The sequence below is a fragment of the Prosopis cineraria genome, unplaced genomic scaffold, assembly GCF_029017545.1.
Source record: "Prosopis cineraria cultivar Desert tree isolate PC_DT_omini unplaced genomic scaffold, ASM2901754v1 PC3, whole genome shotgun sequence".
NCBI classification, from domain to species: Eukaryota; Viridiplantae; Streptophyta; class Magnoliopsida; order Fabales; family Fabaceae; genus Prosopis; species Prosopis cineraria.
The window spans coordinates 45,148,434-45,167,902 of record NW_026555334.1 but is presented as its reverse complement, the minus strand read 5'-3'; the positions used below and the strand labels follow the sequence as shown (position 1 = coordinate 45,167,902).

Here is a 19,469-nt window from a genome sequence, read left to right as displayed (position 1 = left end):
ATATTTTACTATAGCAACTTCCTTCCATTTTTTGACCTCTACCGATTTAATGTCTTTCGCTGATTAAACTGTTTTGGTTAATAAAATGATATATTTTTTTAAATGAAATGAATATAAAATTAGATTAAATAAAAAATTTCACATCTGCCAGTAAAGGTAGAATGACAAAGAGATTTTTAATTAATTTAAATTAAATTTTAAGTGTCAAACTTTAAAAATTTACAATTCAATATTTTAATTTTATAATTATATTATGATAAATTTATAACTTATTTTTTAAATTTTAATATGGTTGAAAAATAAAAAAATTATTTTTTATTAAAATTTAAAATATAAGTTATAATTTCATTATAACAAAATTATAAAATTAAAATATCAAGTTGAGTTGTAAATTTCTCAAACTTGACAGTTAAAATCTAACTTAAATTAATTAATCATTTTAAAATATCTCTGTCATTTTCCAAAAAAGTAAACGAGTGTCAAACAAAACTTCAAAACATGGAGAAATGTCCTAAAACTTCAAAACTGCTGGGTAGCAGTATTAAAATGCTAGACAAATGTCCTACAAAGCCAAACTTCTTAGTGAATATTCAGAGAGTGATCAGAGTTTATATGATGAGCTAATTAAGGAATGGATTAAAGAAAAACAAGATAAGCCTCCGAAACTTAGTGATGAACTGAACTGAAGAAAATAATGGAGAGTCTGTCAAAGATGATGTGCCCAGCCGAGATGCCCAAATCATCTTTCCTTCCTTGGCAGCATGCACTTGACGTTACCCGATTAGGATGCACTCTCACTCTGTTTACTCGTGACTTGTGATATAATGTCTTTCGCCAACTAAAATATTTTAGTTGATAAAGTGATGAATTTTAGGTTATTAAAAAAATTATATTGAAGTGTTGTGTAGTTTCACTCTAATTTTCAAGGGAAAATTGTGTGTGCATTTATATATTTAATAATTCACCAATTTTTTTAAGAAAATAAGTTGTAAATATTAATTTAAATTATCATAAATACAAATTTCAATTATAAACTGACAGTTCAGTTACATTTAAAATTTAAATATTTTATTTATAATAAAAACTTTTAATTTTTAATTATTTGTAATTGATTTTTAAAAAAAAATCTGTCAAGAATTTAATTATCATTAATTTTTTTAAGACTTAATTGTCATTCTTCTATATTATTATCTCCCAAAATGTGTTCTTTTTAAAAAATTACCAGAAAATAAAATACAAGTATTCAGGTGGAAGTAGGAAACAGGTTACATGAAAACATTACGGACCTACCATTAATTTTTTATCAATCAAAATTCTTTCCAACGCAACACAGACTCACATTGCCGATACTCCCAGCAAACATTTAAGGCAGTAGAAAATAATACGAACAATATTTACTCAAAAATAAGAAATAATAAGGATGGGTGTAAATTGCGGTATAATGCGAACTATTGTAATTTTAGTAATTACTTGTCTGAGAAATAAAATTAAAATTTGAAGAGCTCCCCTCAAAATTATCAAACTTTCGAGTTAACTTTACGAGTTTAATGATTTTACGTTTCCAACATACAAAATCATATCAACTTATTTATAAATTTAGATTAAATATAAATTCAGTTAAACTTACGAATTTATCTTTCAATTTACCACTTTCATGTTTCTAATTTACAAAATTGTGTTAACTAATTTATAAACTTAAACTAAATATAATTTTGGTTAAACTTGTTAAGCTCGTTAAATTTTTTTTTTTTTAGTTCAGCAAGTTAGGTATATATCATGAAGAATTCAATTTATAAAAGTTATAGAATCTAGTTTAAAGAAAAAAATTAAAATACAAAAATTAATATTAATAAAAAAAACAAAAATACTAAAAATAAGTTTCTCTATTTTAAAATTTTTATATCTTGTATATGATAATTTATTAATGTATATGTATTTAATTTTAATGATTTATATTTTTAACATATTTAAATTAAATTACAGTCATATGTTAATAATTATTTATTAATATATTTAAATTTTTATAAATTTATAATTTAAATTTATAATAAAAATTTACGTTTCTATCACAAATTTAATTAAACTTGTGAGCTCAGCACCTTTAATTCTCCCCCAGTCCGGGTTTTGTGAGAGAAAGCAGTTTTTTAAATCCAATGACTTCTGACTGGGGCCCATCAAATTCAAAACTGCGTTTCCAGATTCAAATGTGGGAACCACAGTTCCTCACCAACGGTAATAAACGTTCAAACGAACTTCAATTTGAAATCATGGGGCCCCATGAACTAAATCACTTGCCACGCGGTTCCGTGGGCCCTCTTACGATCTACGGTATCCATTCGTCTATTAGAATTTAGAACAAAGGTGTAATTTCACATTCATTAAATTATTACAATTTTAACCTGGTTTTCGCCCGGTGCCCATGATTCAGTTAAAAATTGAAGATATTCATATCATATGCTGTGAGAAGCGATTCTCTCTCGGCATAATATTCGCAATTATATATGATAAAAAAAAAATCATAATGTGGGCGACACTATTCATTTTAATAAATTATTCTCGTTCTCAAATTCAAAGATTATACAAAAAATAAAGTAATATCTTTTAATGTCTGGTAAAGTATTATTTCTTGATAGTTTCAATTTGTAAGCAATTGTGGGGAACAATGAGCATGTAGCTGTGGATTACGCTTGCTGTCCACGTCTTTCCACAAACATCATCAGATTATTAACCAATAATGGATAATTTCTTTAGGCCAAAATCAATAATGGATCAGGGATTAGGCTATTTGCATCTTTTAAACATTAAAAAATAAAATAATACTTTAAAACATGAGTTATAAGAGTAAAATTGGGATTAAATCTACAAAATACTGCTTTCTTTTGATTTGATTCTTTAAACATGAAGGCAAACCTTCGTTTGTTGAAAGAATATTGATAACTTGATCTAATATTTTATTTTTTATTTTTTAATCCAGATAGAACTTAAAAGAAAGTCAAGAAATTTTCGTGCAAAGATAACGTGACTCAAGAAAAAATATTTAGAGGAATTAAAATTGAAACATACATTTATAGAAGATCCAATTAAAAGTAGAAAAATATTTTAGGGATTAATTTGAGATGAAACTCAATTTAAGAAGTTAAACCAAAATGATAGATTTTGGTGAAAAATGAGTTTTGATTTGTAAAAATGGCAGCATTTCAAGGAGTTTGGGCTCAAAAAGTCATTTAAAACATTTAATCTAAGCCAGCAGCAGCAATAGAATCATGGAATCTGAAGTTCAAAAATTTCAAGAGAAAGGCATTTTGGCTTTGGTCAATCCAGGGCATAGCAATTTGATTAACGAGCAACAAAGTACATTGAAGGTATCTAGAAACAATGTAAAATAGTCAATGAATCTAGTGACAAGATTCTACACGAGATCCAAATTTCGAAATCACAGGATTCATAACGGATAGTAGAATTCCAGATGAAATTTCTCCCACTTTAGATCAAACTAACTAGCATGCAAGAAATCAAAGATAAAGCTTGATTCATGGGGGACAAAAGCCACAACATAATTTATACATTCACAGATCATGGAGGTCAGAAGCCCATGGACATGGAGGTTTTGCAGTTTTTTTTTGGAAAAAAAAAATTCTCGCTGCACATGTTTGCCACGTGGATGCAATTTTGCCATCAAATTTTGCAATAGCACTTGGGCAAACATGGCAACATTGCAATTTTCTTTGAGTTCAGGAGGTAATAGCATGTCGTTTGATAGTCTAGGACATTCATTTACACCTGCAAGAATAGTTTACGAGCAATACTGCCCCTTTACTCGTATTTTATTTTAATAACAAATATTTTAAATAATTAATAAATATTGATATAATTTATTATTCCACGTTGTAATTAAATAGGAAAAAAATGCGCAAAAATTAAAAAAAAAAAAGGCAGCTAAAAGGAAGAAATAAGGGGCAGTGATTAGTTTATAATAATGGAGGGTTGATAAAATGAGGGAATTAGGTGCGTGGTTGATATTTGAGAGGGAAGTTGTTCCGTTAGAAGAAGGTAATGGTGTGGCCGTTGAGTTTGGTGTAAGCTATGAATTAATTAGGTTTGAGAATATCATGGACCTGATCAGGAACGAGAGGCCATCCGTGATATATCCAATCCAATCTGAGCATGAATTTCCACACTTTGATTAGCAGAACTCCAACCATATTGTTGTTGATGCCTTAGCTTCCAAGTTCACGCCTGCTTCTCCCATCAATCTCGTATCCCTTACCCTTTTTCAATATGGTGGCCCATAAAATCTCTTCTCTCTCACTCCATTCTTAATTTGACTCTTCCCCTAAGTGTTACATGTCAAACCTCTTTTTCATGCTGCTGTCTCGCCACTTCCCTTAACACTCTGTCTCTTTTAGCATCGGTTGATCTCGGTGGACTATTTTGTCACGTTTGAGAGGTAGCACGCTCTTCGTTTAGGTGTAGTCGTGTATTATTACCAGTGGCGATGCAGTTATCAACTCAGATCTCACACCATCGTCGTATCTTTTATTTCCTTGTTTGTTCCATCAACTGGAGCTGTTTGGTGTTACTGGCTTCTAATTATATTGCTTTCTGATGTATGTACACGACATTAGTGAAAATGTTTGCTTAATGTACATCGGTACATATACATATACATGTTAAAGATATATGGCTAGCTTTCATGGGTTCAAAGCTCAATTGGATGGGTTAATATGTCACCCACCACATCACAAAACAGGGTACGCACACTCAAACTGCAACAGACGGCGCCAGATGTTGATCCACAATAAATTAATGACCTAAAATTTCTAGACCGAGTTTCATATACAATTGAAAACACGGGTTTTCAATAATTTTTTTTGCTTTGTCCTCACTTGATGCTCCGATACAAAGGTGGGCCTTCCCTATTGTTTTCTCCTTATCTGGGCCGCGACAACCGACACCAAGCGTGAATCCTATCCTTATGTCATTAAATATTAGGCTCCTCGAGTCGAGACAAAGTCCTCTCAATGATCTCAGGCTTGAAGAATCCAGGGCTTAATTAAAACCAGAGGCGACTAAACCCCGAAGCAGTTGCATATGTACGCAATAACACTTGCAAGTTTGAGCATCGAAAGCAAAACCAGTGGGTTATGGAAACGAAGGAGCGAATGTTTGTGGCGGCGGTGGACGAGAGCGAGAAGAGCATGTATGCACTGTCATGGTGCATCACCAATCTCATGTCCCCTGCACAAAACTACAAGCTTGTGCTTCACTATGTCAAGCCGCCGCCGCCTGCTCTTTACTCCTACTTCGACGCTGCGGGTTCTACTTGTTAATTTATTGTTGTTGTTGTCAACTCAAGGCTACACTTTCCCTTGGGTTTCACTGGCTAATTTTTGGTGTTAATAGTGGTTTGATGTCTAAAGGGCATATATTTGCCGGCGATTTTGCCGTGGCTATGGAAAAGTACGGCCGGGAATTGGCTGATTCAGTAATGGAAAGAGCTGAAGCCATTTGCAGGAAATTGAACACCACCAATAATGTAATCGCATGCATGCGTCCTTGAGCTTTATTCATTTGATGTCCTCCTTCTTAATTGAAGAGGGCGTGTGTGTTGTGTATTCTCTGAAGAAGGGTTCATACAGATGAACACGGAGAGTGATAGAGACCGGAGAAGCAAAGGATGTGATATGAAGTACAGTGCAGAAACTGAAGGCTGACATCTGGTCATGGGAAGCCATGGTTATGGATTCTTTAAGCTGTGCCGCTACTTTTTAATCAGTTCACGTATTTTTATGATTAAATCAAGCATGCACGTAATTACTGAAACTCAACTTGATTATTTGCCAACTTGCAGGGCGCTCCTAGGAAGTGTCAGCGATCACTGTGCCCAGCACGCCAAGTGTCCTGTTGTGGTTGTAAAGCACCCATGAGGAGAATTTCTTCGTTTGCAGCTACATCTTATCCGGAAGCAGATTGGTGCGTTTACCTTCAGCTTGTATTCAGCCTGAAAACACAGATCTGGTTTACTAGCTTGTCCATGTATGTTGTGTATAAATGTAACAAAATGTAGAGCCTGCAGACAGATTAGAGATTTCTTGAATGCATAGTGATAAATAATACCCCCTTTTTCCAAATTATAGGGCATTTTTGTTAAATGTTTCTTTATCTCAAAATATAGGATACTTTGGATAGATTAAAATTTCATTAAATACATCAATTTTAATATTATCCTTTATCTTTTTATAATTAATTTGTATCTTTTCTCTTTTCAATATATTAAATGATGAATATTTTTAAAATTTTATATTTTTGTTTTGAAAAGATAAAGTTGTTAAGTGTATTTAATGAGTTTTATTGATATATGAGATTTTATCTAAAAGTGTTTAATAATTTAAAATGAAGTGAGTATTAATGATGAAATAGCCTGCATTTCATTTCCTGTGGTGTTATCAAAAAAATAATTTTTATAATCATGCATGCGAATTTTAAAAAACAATCAGATGGCGAAATAGTCAAACTCTCTCAACAATTAGAGTTTTTGTTTTTTGAAGGCCAGATTACTGTGATAACCACTGGCTATAATTCATGGGCATTGATCATGTTCAGTAGGTTCAAAGGCCCAAAATATGTAGTTTAAGATCCAACATTGGGACGAACATTGTTGCATTCTCGGCCCATAAGTACTGGTGAGATGTCGAGACAAGTCTTGTATAAATTGGGCTTTTGGTGTCTTGCATGGTCTTTTTTCCCCCAGTCTTCCTGGTCTCTACTGGTGCCTAATCTAATTCCTCCACGCTAATACTACCCGGAAAAAAACAAAATGCCAGACTAAACGTGAAAGAATTCACATACACGCGATTAGGGGTGGAAGTAGGATATATAATGTATGGTCTCCTTTACTATTCTCTAGTTTAACTTCAGTTTTAAGGAAATTAAGGCATTAACTCCAAATAAAAAAATTTATATTGTAACATTATCAAAAAGATCCCAAATTTTTAAGCTTTTTTCATCATGATAAAACATATTTACAAATATAAATCAGAGTACAAATTTTATGTGAAAGCATGAGAATTTAAAAAGAATCAAATCATTTGCATAAGAGTTGAAAATAATGAAACAGTGCAGAAAATAAACATGCATCATAGCTTGTTATATGTGCATTGTAGCATGTTACTTTCTGTGCCATGTATCACAGCTCAAGTGCTATGTGCCATGACACATTGCATGTTTTTAACAATAATAGAGGTGAACTTCCAACAAGCCCAATTTCTTTGTCCGATTGAGGCAATCTAGGGGTTTACATAGAGTTTTCCCCTAACTTTAACTAATGACATTGATTTTACAAAAAAATTATTTTTCAGTCAAACATTGGACAATCATTTCATAATTCACTCTTTTTCACAATTCAAACATATCTTGGGTATCCCAATTTCATACTAAGTGCCAAAATCCTTAAATACACCCTAGACCATGCTCAATGGACTATTATAAACCTATGTAATACACCACATCTTACAAACATCATGTATAACACATTTTTAATACTCAATCCCCTTAATCACAAAAACAAAAATGGGAGTTCAAATAGCATAATTCATTCATAAGTCGTCATACCTAATCAACGTATCTTCATATTTGCTCATATCTCACTTGTACTAGTATTTTGACCCTTCTTGATTTTCACAATTAACACATACATAAACTAGGGCCCAAAATACTCAATTAAACTTAATATTCACATAGTGCAAACAAGTAATCATGAATTGTCCTAATTGACAATATCAAAACAGATTATACATATAAACATTCAAATTAAATGAGGCCTATAGTTTAGGACAGAATCCTAAGCCTCAAATTCTTTCTTTTGGTCTTATCCCAATGAGCTAACTCTTGTGATATTAAAAAGAAAGGAATGAGTACAACTATTTAATAACCAATATTCATCTAACTCATATTAATACATGTCAATTAATTTAAATGCAAACAACAAAATGTCATATTTAAGTCAAATTAGCATATTCAAGCACATATTTGCATTTTTCATCATCAATTGTATAAATTCATGAAATAATATCATGATAACTAATGTTCATATGACTTCATCTCAAGGGACACAATATTGACAACTATGTGCCCTTTTTATCACAATATGTAAGATCACACCTCCCTTATATCTTCATTATGCCTCTAACATGAAACCGTAGGCAATAACACAATAAGACTGTCTATGAAACAATACTACCCTGGCCATTCACATGTAAGGGGTTACCCGATTAAGGTTGCCTAACTCATTTGTGGATCACAATTTTTCCTAAATCTCACACTGTGTGGTCTCATTCTCTCTAAAATAACTTTCTCATCAAACAAATGAAAAACTAGTTAGGTTCGAGTTCTTCATAAAATAAGTGGGACAGTTCGTTTTCAAACAAGTGGGACGATAACAAACAAATTCAGGCAAACCATCAAACTCTGATGAAAGCCTTACCGTGTGGATTTTAAACTCACTACTCCTTTTATTAGACGAACTTCCTCCTCACATGATCATGCAATGCACAAACATCAACATTCATGGCACACATATGTCTCGCACAATAAACATACTTATTAACTTCATTATACTCCATACTTTCATATTTCACACTTAATCATGGAACTTCACATCACATATAATTATTAAACTCCATTAGCACATAATCATTTAACTCTAATATTCACAAAATCATTAAACTTCACTCAACACATAGTTATTAGACTCCACATATACCAAATCATTGAATTTCACATAAACCATGTCATAGAACTCTACAAAAATATAATATTTGATTTTCAAATATTTTTATGCCATACTTGATTTTAATTTCACACACCTTGATTTTAACATTTAAATCAATAAATTAATTAACATATAATAGTATAAGGAATATTTTTTTTCCTAATTATCTCAAACCTTTAAGACATGAAAGATTTACCCCTCAATTACTCACTCTTAAAGTTTTCATAAAACTTGAATGGTGTCAAGTCGTAGTTACTCTATATTTATTTGCACAACAATTATCAATAACCTCCTTTAGATAATTTTCAACACTTAATTCACACTTCAACACTCTCTCAAAACTCAATTTCTTCATATCTAAAAGTACCCACTATGTTCATTAATTTCCTCTAACTTTCATTAACTCCTTTGAACTCTCAACTAGCCATGAATGACTTCACGTTACTCCATCTTCCTAATTTATGGAGGATTTTTACGTATTTATGACTCCCAACTATAAAAAATGCATAGAGTCATGAATATTAAATTTAAATAACCTAAATAACTTTTATTAACTTTATTTTAAGTCAATGAATTTGGATTCATAACCTTTATGCGTTGAAAATTATTTTTTTCAACTAAACTCTATCCTCTGAATTCAAGAAAATGTAAGAGGAAGAGAGGGAAAGAACTTAAGAACCTTACCTTAATGTCTAGTAACTTAGAATTACTCTTAACCCTTTAGTTTTGCAAGTCCTAGCAAATTTCTTTCATTTCTCCCTCATTTCTCTTTTGTTTCCTCCTTGTTTTTTTTGCATGTGTATGCTTTTATTTTTGCATATTCATTATTATACACCGTAGCGTGTGGCAACATTAGTACAAAGTGGAAACTCTTACCTTCTGGTGGCTCATGCGCATTGTGGCATGTGGTGCAGAGCTATTCTTCATTGTTTTTCTCACTTTTTGACATTCAAGTAGCCCGATTTTGCTCCAGACTCAATCCTATGGTTGAAATCATAATCCATAACACTTGTGAGCTCTTCATAACTAACGCCACATTAATTTACTTATTTAACTTCATTTACTCAGTTAATTAGAAATTAAATTCTCCAAGATGTTTTACATAATATTAAATATGCCTAAGTCAAGTTTTTTTACTAGGCTTATTTAATTAAATAGAGCAGGCTTATTTTTACAAGTTTTATCATATAAGGCTAACATGTTGGCATATTTATATATATTATTATATAATATATATTATGCATACATTAGTTTTATGATTTAATTTTTAATCAATTCATTCTTTTTTATTTTTAATTATATTTTCAATCATATTAGATTTATATGTTAATTTTAATATTAGCACTTTATTGTTGTATTGTATCATAGTTAGTAAGTCATCTTAATTATTATATATTATAATTAATAAATTATGTTATATATATATATATTGACTTTAATAGTTTTAAAACATATATATTTGATAAATTTAAATAAATATGTAAGCTTTTTTAAAAAGCTTACTTTTAAATAGGCTTTTAAATATACTTATAAGCCAGTTTTTAGATAAACTCAGGTCTGATACATAAATTTTTTTTTTAATATATGTTAAGGTTTTTAAACAATCATATAGACTTAAACTTACTTGACTAAAGCCAGACCTGGCCTAGTTTATTTCTACCCTTATATGCAATGCTTTTTTCTTAGTTAATTCCTGCTTATGAGCTCCAGCGTTTCCTTGATCAAATCAATTTCGTGATAGGATGTTGGATGCATCAGACTACTTTAATTTTAATCACTTATTACTTCTTGGCGACCTAATCATCTTGTCGTAACAAATCAACGGCAACCTAGTATTATGTAACGTAACTAGAGATAGAGGGAGGTGGAGAAGTGAATTAGAAGGGACGATTCAACTCCGTCCATGATAATCTAATCCAATTAGGTGATGGAGTTGTAGTTGAACGGTTCCTCGTGTGCACTCCGCAATTAGATATGGATGCTCTAGAACAAATCTAAATTCCCTTCCGATCGAAGATCAATTCCAAAAGCAAGAGTATTTCTTTTAGCTGGCTCAGTCTACCTTAAATTGGCTAGAAGTTTCTTTTTAAAAAAACATACAACAGAAGAAACACCCACTAAAATCTGTCAACTAGAAGAAGTATTAATAAAACGAACTAAAATGGAAAGAAAAGTGAGAGCACAAATAGTATACAGACACAGAGAGAGGGATAGAGAGACAGGATATGAGGAAGTCAAAGGATGAAGTGGGGTGAAAGTGAAAACCGAAACATGAAAACAAAACATGAAAGGAGGAGAGGCAACGACCGGGCCAAATCAAAGGTTTAATTTAAAAATGGTACCAAGTCCACCATAATATCCGTCACAAGATGGAGCGGTTTAACAAACATCAATTTCCATTACGTACATTTACTCTCATCCCAGCCCCACTTGCCTCTTTTTTGTATATATAACTCCCTTCCCTTTCCCTTTCTCTCTAGTCGTACCTCACACAACAAGAAGCCTTGCACGAGAATAAGAATATATGGGGAACTATATGCCTTCTGGTCGAAATTCCACCGGCAAAATTGTTCACTGGGATGGCTCGATTCAAGAATTTGATAAACCAGTGATGGTGGCCGAGCTCATGCTGGAGCACCCTCAACAGCTCGTGGTCGAGTTCCATTCTGCTGTCAACCAGAGAAGGCCGAATCCGTTGCCTGCCGATCACAATCTTCAAACTAACAGCATATATCTGATGATTCCCATGAAGCGAGGGAAGCCCCTCGGATTAAACGCTCAGGACGCTCGTCGTTTTGTTTTGCTTCTCAACTCCGCCGGGCTGCATTCCAGATTTGTTCCTTGGGTTGCTCGCATGTGTCATCATCCCAGTGCAGTGGCGGCAGGTCATGTCACACAAAAAAAGCCACGGCTATCGGAAAAGGAGCAGACGGATGAGATCCGCAGGAACGTGTTCCCTGAGGAGATTCTGCAGCCTGAAAGACCCGAATATTTGAGTCGTGAGCTTTCTGGGAAAGGGTGGAAGCCCAGCTTGGACACGATAACGGAGAAGAAAATCGACACAAAAATCTCCCACTGGCTGTTCTTCAAGGCTTTCTAGTGTTTTCGCTATCTCCGGTGCCCCCTGGGCATTCTCTATTATCGACGTATGTAACTTACTATATGTAGTTTAATGTTTAATGATATACATATGTACGTATCCATCTTAGCCTTAGGTTAACGTCTCTCTTCTTGATCATCATCAAATTAAACATGCTAAAGCCATATATTGTAATTTGTAAGGAAGGCCTTTGTTCTATTTTGATTTAGTCGAGTTCAATTAGAGGCTCGAGTAGTTTTTAAGAAATCCCAGTTTTGAAGCGACGAGTCCAAATGTATTAAAAATTGTGCGTGACTTTATTTATTTGCTCGTTTTTTGTGATATCGTTAGAGTTTTTTTGGAACAGTGTAATTATCCAATTATTATTTTTTGACTGATATTTTTTAAAAAATAACAATAGTATATCAGCCTTGTCTTGAAAGGGCGTGCGTGTAACATTTAACCTATTCTCATTGACTTAGTTTATGTTGAATTTATGCTGCTCTTCTTCGTCAAACTTGAGGCTAGATACCACGCCTTGCGCTCAGGTCAAACCCAGAAGAGAACATGCATGTTTGGAGCTTTCGGCGTTCGATTTTTAAGGGCAACGATATATTGCAATTCCTGATCATTAGACGTGTTTACTTGTCGAGTGGTGGTGGTCACCCACTCACCCCTCCGCTCCTACCTCATTTTTTAATAGAATTGATAATTCAAGTCAAATTTAATAGGTCAATTTGAATTTGCTTGATAAAAGTTAAAGTTAGGTTTAACTACATATTTTTTTTATGATACTTTAGGTTAATCTCGAATTGAGCCCGACAGTTGAAATTTTTGACTTTATATATATACGGAGTTACTAATTTTAATCAAGTCTAACAGGTTAATCCAAATTTAATAAAAAGAAGTTAAAACTGAGCTTAATTATATGAGTTTTTTTTTAATAAAGTATAATACTTTAAGTTCAATTCAAATGAGCTTAACTCGCCTGAATTATCAACTCTAGTTTCTAATGCAAATTAAAAGCATACACATTCTCCAGGGGTTCTCTGATCAAAGGCACTTGTATATCAGCTATGTCCATGTGTTTGGAATCGAATTAATTTATAAACTAAAAATGGTGCTTCGGTGACCGTAACTAGCCGCTCTTATTATGTTTGGTAAAAAAGACACTCCTTCCAATTTTTATTATTAAATAAACTATTATTTTTTTACTTATATTTTTTATAAGTAAAATCATTCATTTCAATAAGTATTTATTACACATTTTTTAAATCACCCTTCATAATTTACATTAATAAAAAATAATTAATACATATTTATGTTAATTATCATATGACATTTTAATTTAATTTTTTATTTTTAAATATAATTATTATAATTAAATAATTTTGTTTAAATTGTGTGATATAATTTTTTTATATATAATAAAAATGAAAAAAGTGGAGTTTTTTCTGACCACCTTACGCGTTTATTAGATGAGGTGAGCCGAGTTTGAAGGCCCGTTTCTATTACCGACGAATAACTACCAAACCTATATAACGGCCCAATAGTTCTGGACTTACAAGACGAAGTTGAAAGCGTTCAGTGAAAGGAGCCAATGGGCCATCATCTTGAAAGTTCCGATTTAATGCTTGTAAAAAGCATGAGTGTGTTATTGTTTGTTCTTGGGTAATGAATTAGGTGTTATTTTCCGTGCCAAATGGGAGGAAGGAGTAACCTTCGCTACTTGTTGTCATGGGTAACTTGATGCTCTCGTACTTGTTATTATATTGGTAAGTTGCAGCTTGTCTGTAGTGGGAAAATTGGAGGAGAGCAATTTAAACAGGAATGGTGATGTGATCCCAGACACGAATAGATACGGTTGATCAAATCGAAGCACTTAAACCTGGGAAGATCAAAGTTCACACCATTCAATCCATATCACGGTCTGGTACAGGTTTTCCCTGGCTGGCGCCAACTTTGATCACCCCGCCTATAGTTGGGCGTTAACCTCTCCTGTCTCTCAAAGCAATTGGCTAAACAAATTAAAGAATCGATCAACAAATTCACGTGAGTAGAGCATTAAATGAAGCTCCTTTGACGGGGCCATTCAATTGACTGCGACTGGATACACGTCTTCACCTACATCTACAAGCAAAGCTCTTTTTGGATGACTGCACCTTCAAGCCGTATATCATAAGCATACTTAAGTCACTTCCCATTATATCACCCACTCAATATTTGTCTACACTTGTGCTATACGCCAATCTCTCATTTTCGGTCCTTTTTTTTTTTTTTTTTGGTTTTACCAAAATATGGGGCACGCTTGTATGCACATGCGCTGTAGCTCACTGCCAACGACACATTTCACTCCGCCGAGACTGTCTAGCGTCTTCTCCGCACGAGCCTCTCATGTCTGCAGTATCTCTCATTCTCCCATATTTTTCAACAACGCCCGCTCTCTCTGTCTTTTTATTTAATATAAGTATTTAAAAAAAAAAAATTGGCAACCAGACACGGTTGGTCACTAGACGTAAGCGCCACTATCAGCGAAGATTTGGATATTCATTCGTCAGGGTGTGAAGGGCTAGTTTTTCACCAAACATCTATTAATAATGCCTGCTCAATTAATTTTATAATTAAATTAATTTCTTTATCAACGTTGATGAGGTCATAAGTTTTGGCTGTGTGTTTGGAATGGGTTCAGGAGGCAAAAACGTACTATATGTGACCCTATCTTGTAAGTAAAGCTAATCTTGAACCAGGAGTGCTTCCCAAATGCATCCCAACAGGAACTGCGCTTTATTTCTTCTTCCCCGAACTTGGGTGCACCTGACTCCACTTGTTTAATTTGTTGTCTCTCCCCGGTTTTTAAAATCAACCATCATCCTAGATAATGTGCCTTGTACTCAACCTCTCAACGCCCTCTCACGCTTTTTGATCAGCTTTCGTCCATTTTACAGAAACCTTCCTCCCCGAAATTAACAGGACACCAGACAGCTTAACCGAAAATTAGTTACAACCTATATGCATATGAACCCCCTCCTGTTACTAACTACTTCGACAGCCTCATCTTCAATCCCCTCGTTTGTTTTATTCTTCTTCATAGCATCACTGTCAATTTGTAACCACCATCACATGGATAATTATCGCTCTCCATCTAATGTTACGAAGCACATCAATTATTTTATTTTATTTTTTATTCCACGGCTATGTATATATTAATTATATTCTCTTTTACTAGCTAATTGAAACTTGCATTAATTAAGCAATCAACGTTGTCACTCTGGGATTCAAATCGAGGATTTAGGGTTAAAAAAATTGTATATCGGCTCCAAGTCTCATCACTTTCTTTGCTCTCAAAACACTTTCACGCTCATATTGTCCCAAACCCTACACCCCCCCCCCCAATAACTTATATATATATATATATATATTCTTGTCAGACATGAAATCTATGAAAGGTGAGCACAACAAAATTCGGGCACAAACCAAATGATGTTGGACCAACATGACTTGGGCAACATATATCTCGCCACTCAACAAATAGTCTGTTATTGCAGTATAATTGTACGTCCTCATAAATTAATGGAAAATCACAAAGGCCTTTTATCTTCATTCTACTAACCAACTTTATTCAAACCTCACCAGCCATCTAAGTTGTTTCATCACTTCTTAAACCGCCAAAAAAAAAAAAGGAAAATGAAATCATGAAAGGAGTTCCGCCATTACATCGAAGTACAGTCATATCACCCATATCTGATATATATATATATACACACACACATATGCCTCTCCACAGAGTCATTCATCCATTTCTCAAGGCATTTCCAAATCCCATAATGGCTTCCTTCTCATGCATCCTGAGTATCAGTTTGATGCTCCTGTCGGTTGTGGGCGGAGAAGGACGTGATCCATTCGCGTGTGACCCAAAAGTCGCAAACACGAGTGCGCTGCCATTTTGCCGGACATCGCTGTCGACGGTGGAGAGAGTGAAGGACCTGATCGGAAGGTTGACTCTGCAAGAGAAAGTAAGGCTGCTGGTGAACAATGCGGCGGGCGTTCCCTGGCTTGGGATTAAAGGATACGAATGGTGGTCCGAAGCACTTCATGGCGTTTCCAATGTGGGTCCCGGTACCAAGTTTGCCTGGCCATTCCCTGCGGCCACCAGCTTCCCTCAAGTCATCACCGCCGCCGCTTCTTTCAACGCGTCCTTGTGGGAGGCGATCGGGCAGGTTAGTTAATTATCTTAGTCTATTCACTGTGGCTGAGTCTTGCAAGATTAATTTGTAATGGGAAGTAGCAAGCTTAGCTAAGCTAAGAGGTGGGATGGAGCAGGTAGTGTCGGACGAAGCGAGAGCAATGTATAACGGGGGAACGGCAGGGCTGACGTACTGGAGCCCAAACGTGAACATATTCAGGGATCCCAGATGGGGACGGGGACAGGAAACTCCCGGTGAAGATCCCATCGTAGCCGGTAGATATGCGGCCCATTACGTGAGGGGGTTACAGGGAACGGATGTCAACCGCTTGAAGGTTGCCGCCTGTTGCAAGCACTTTACGGCCTACGACCTTGACAATTGGAAAGGCATGGATCGCTTCCACTTCAATGCTCAGGTTCTGCCCCCGCCCCCCCGTTTGTTACCTATATGTTCATCTACATTCAACACGGTCTTATTATTAGCTTTATTATATGTTGGCACGAGGTTATTAACTTTACAATGCTTACCAGATATAGAAGTGCTAATGTTCTTATTTCATAGGATATATAGGATTCTTGGTTTTTCCCCCTCAGAGGGGGAAAAAACATTGATCTTATATAAATTTATATATCCATTGTTGCCGTGGAGCGTGGACAGTTGGTACTTTCGATTGGCACTCTACAGCCACCATGTCTGGTTTTTAAAAGTTTTTTACGTTATGTTAATTTAAGGATTTTCATAAAATCCGAGGTTTCTTAGTAACTCTAGTTATTATCGTTTTTTGATTTTTGACTTTAGACACCATCTTTAGAATTAGCCTTAGCAGAGCCACACATATATGCAGGGGAAGTAACATGGTTGGGTGGGTTTGAGGACAGGTTAGCAAGCAGGACATAGAGGACACGTTCGACGTGCCATTCAGGATGTGTGTGAAGGAAGGGAATGTGGCGAGTGTGATGTGTTCGTATAATCAGGTGAATGGTAAGCCCACGTGCGCCGATCCTAACCTGCTGAAGCGAACAGTTCGTGGTCAGTGGCATCTGAATGGCTACATCGTCTCCGACTGTGACTCCGTCGGCGTCTTCTTCTCCAACCAACATTATACTTCGACCCCCGAGGAGGCCGCCGCGGAAGCCATCAAAGCAGGTTTGGATCTGGACTGTGGCCCTTTCCTTGCACAGCACACTCAGGACGCCGTCAACAAGGGCTTGCTCGCCGAGGCCGATGTCAATGGTGCCCTCGTTAATACCCTGACGGTCCAAATGAGACTAGGCATGTTCGATGGAGAACCATCGGCTCAGCCATATGGCCACTTGGGTCCAAAACATGTGTGCACCCCAGCGCATCAGAATCTTGCCCTCCAAGCTGCCACCCAAGGAATCGTGCTACTGAAGAACGATGGTCCTACTTTGCCCCTCTCTTCACGTCGTCACCGTACCGTGGCTGTCATTGGTCCCAATTCTAACGTCACCGTCACCATGATCGGTAACTATGCAGGTAATGCTTGAGTTTTATTCTGTGAGCTGGGCACGAGCACAAATGATTGTCGAAGTTTCTATTCATATTTTTTCTTGTTCTATATTAGGCATTGCTTGTAGATACACCAGCCCCTTGCAAGGAATAGGGAAATATGCAACGACTATTCACCAGCTAGGTTGTGCGAATGTGGCTTGTACCGATGACAAACAGTTTGGAGGGGCAGTAGATGCCGCCCGTCGAGCCGACGCAACGGTTCTGGTGATGGGCCTAGATCAGTCCATTGAGGCAGAAACCGTTGACAGGACTGGCTTGCTTCTGCCCGGCCACCAGCAAGACCTCGTATCAAAGGTGGCTGCAGCCTCTAAGGGCCCAACTATTTTGGTCTTGATGTCGGGCGGTCCTGTTGATGTCACTTTCGCCAAGAACGACCCACGTGTTGCTGCCATCTTGTGGGCCGGCTATCCAGGCCAAGCCGGTGGCGCCGCCATTGCCGATATCTTGTTCGGAACTGCAAACCCAGGTTTGTTTCTTTCGCTGCATGTTTCCTTTTCTACAAGCGCTCATTGAAGTTAAAGCTGAGCTTGCTTTGCTCCTACTCTAATTCTACAAGGTGGCAAGCTGCCAATGACATGGTATCCGCAAGATTACCTCACCAACTTGCCGATGACAGACATGGCAATGAGAGCAAGCCGGTCCAGAGGGTATCCAGGAAGAACTTACAGATTTTACAAGGGGCCAGTGGTATACCCGTTTGGGTACGGATTAAGCTACACACAATTTGTTCACTCGTTGGCTAGAGCGCCGAAGGTGGTGTCGGTTCCTGTGGATGGGCACCGCCGTGGGAATAACACAAACCTTTCAAACAAGGCCATTAGAGTGACACATGCAAGATGCGGGAAGCTGTCCGTCAGCCTCGACGTGGATGTTAAGAATGTTGGGTCCATGGACGGCACTCACACGTTGTTAGTGTTCTCGGCACCACCTGCGGGCGGACAATGGGCACCGCACAAGCAACTGGTGTCTTTCGAGAAAGTGCACGTTCCTGCCAGAGCTCAGCAGCGAGTGAGACTTAATATTCATGTGTGCAAATTGCTCAGTGTTGTGGACAGTTCTGGGATCCGAAGAATTCCCTTGGGTGAACATAGTCTTCACGTTGGCGATGTCAAACACCCAATATCGCTCCGAGCACAGACACTAGGGATTATCAAGACCTGATTTCACGAGGGAATAATCTCGTTCTTCTAGCTAAATTCTGATGAACAATATACATCTACAGTCTATAGATCAAAATTATTTGAAGGTTCAACTTTCATCAACTACAACTCTCCAAGGACTTGGTAGCTAGTGAATCTTCCATTATTCTTCAATATCCAAGGTAAACAAAATTACATAGGATTGATGTAATTTTAGGCGAGAGCTATTGATTGTAATAATACTCGTGTCCTGTGTTTGTATTATTGATTCGGCCGTCAGATTTTTTCCAATGACTTAATATGATTGGAATCCAGCCGTCTTTTTCTTAAGATTGATGATATGAATAGGGTTTTTACTCCATGACCATAAGCGTCACCGTGACTGTTTCTCTTTTCTTTTTAGTTGATAAATCTGCGTCAGTTAGTTGCTGGGAGTGGAGTTTATCTCAATATACATGCTTGGTACATGCTATTTATTTATACGAAATGCAAGAGCTCTAATAGCAAAAAATTCAGATTATATACATTGGCCAGGAAATCAGAGAATGTACATATTATTAATTGATCGATGGTGCAAATTGATTTCGAAACTATAGGACGCAAGAAACTAACTACTGCAGCACCTCCTTTATTGCATGAAGGGTAGCAATAAACTATACAAGCAACTACATTAACTTTCTTGGTACCAAAATAATATTCAATTAAGGGTCAAACTAGAAATTTTAAACAGAGAACCCGTGCTGAATAGGATGACGGGCTGATTT

At 35.9% G+C, this 19,469-nt stretch overlaps 2 protein-coding genes and 1 long non-coding RNA gene across 3 annotated transcripts; all 3 read left to right on the top strand.

Moving 5' to 3' along the window:
• The first annotated feature begins 5,031 nt into the window (after window positions 1-5,031).
• On the top strand, window positions 5,032-6,134 carry LOC129304470 (uncharacterized). Its single transcript, XR_008591701.1, has 2 exons — window positions 5,032-5,736; window positions 5,852-6,134. It is a non-coding gene; the product is annotated as an uncharacterized LOC129304470 (long non-coding RNA).
• A 5,078-nt stretch (window positions 6,135-11,212) lies between these two features.
• On the top strand, window positions 11,213-12,274 carry LOC129307487 (uncharacterized). Its single transcript, XM_054948466.1, has one exon. It carries the CDS (start codon window positions 11,295-11,297, stop codon window positions 11,868-11,870), a length of 576 nt encoding a protein of 191 aa, XP_054804441.1. The 5' UTR covers window positions 11,213-11,294; the 3' UTR covers window positions 11,871-12,274.
• A 3,362-nt stretch (window positions 12,275-15,636) lies between these two features.
• On the top strand, window positions 15,637-19,066 carry LOC129304389 (probable beta-D-xylosidase 2). The gene is made up of 5 exons (XM_054944022.1): window positions 15,637-16,066; window positions 16,170-16,448; window positions 16,912-17,530; window positions 17,619-18,032; window positions 18,123-19,066. The coding sequence occupies exons 1-5, from the start codon at window positions 15,674-15,676 to the stop codon at window positions 18,725-18,727; spliced, it is 2,310 nt and encodes a 769-aa protein (XP_054799997.1). The 5' UTR covers window positions 15,637-15,673; the 3' UTR covers window positions 18,728-19,066.
• The last annotated feature ends 403 nt before the right edge of the window (window positions 19,067-19,469 follow it).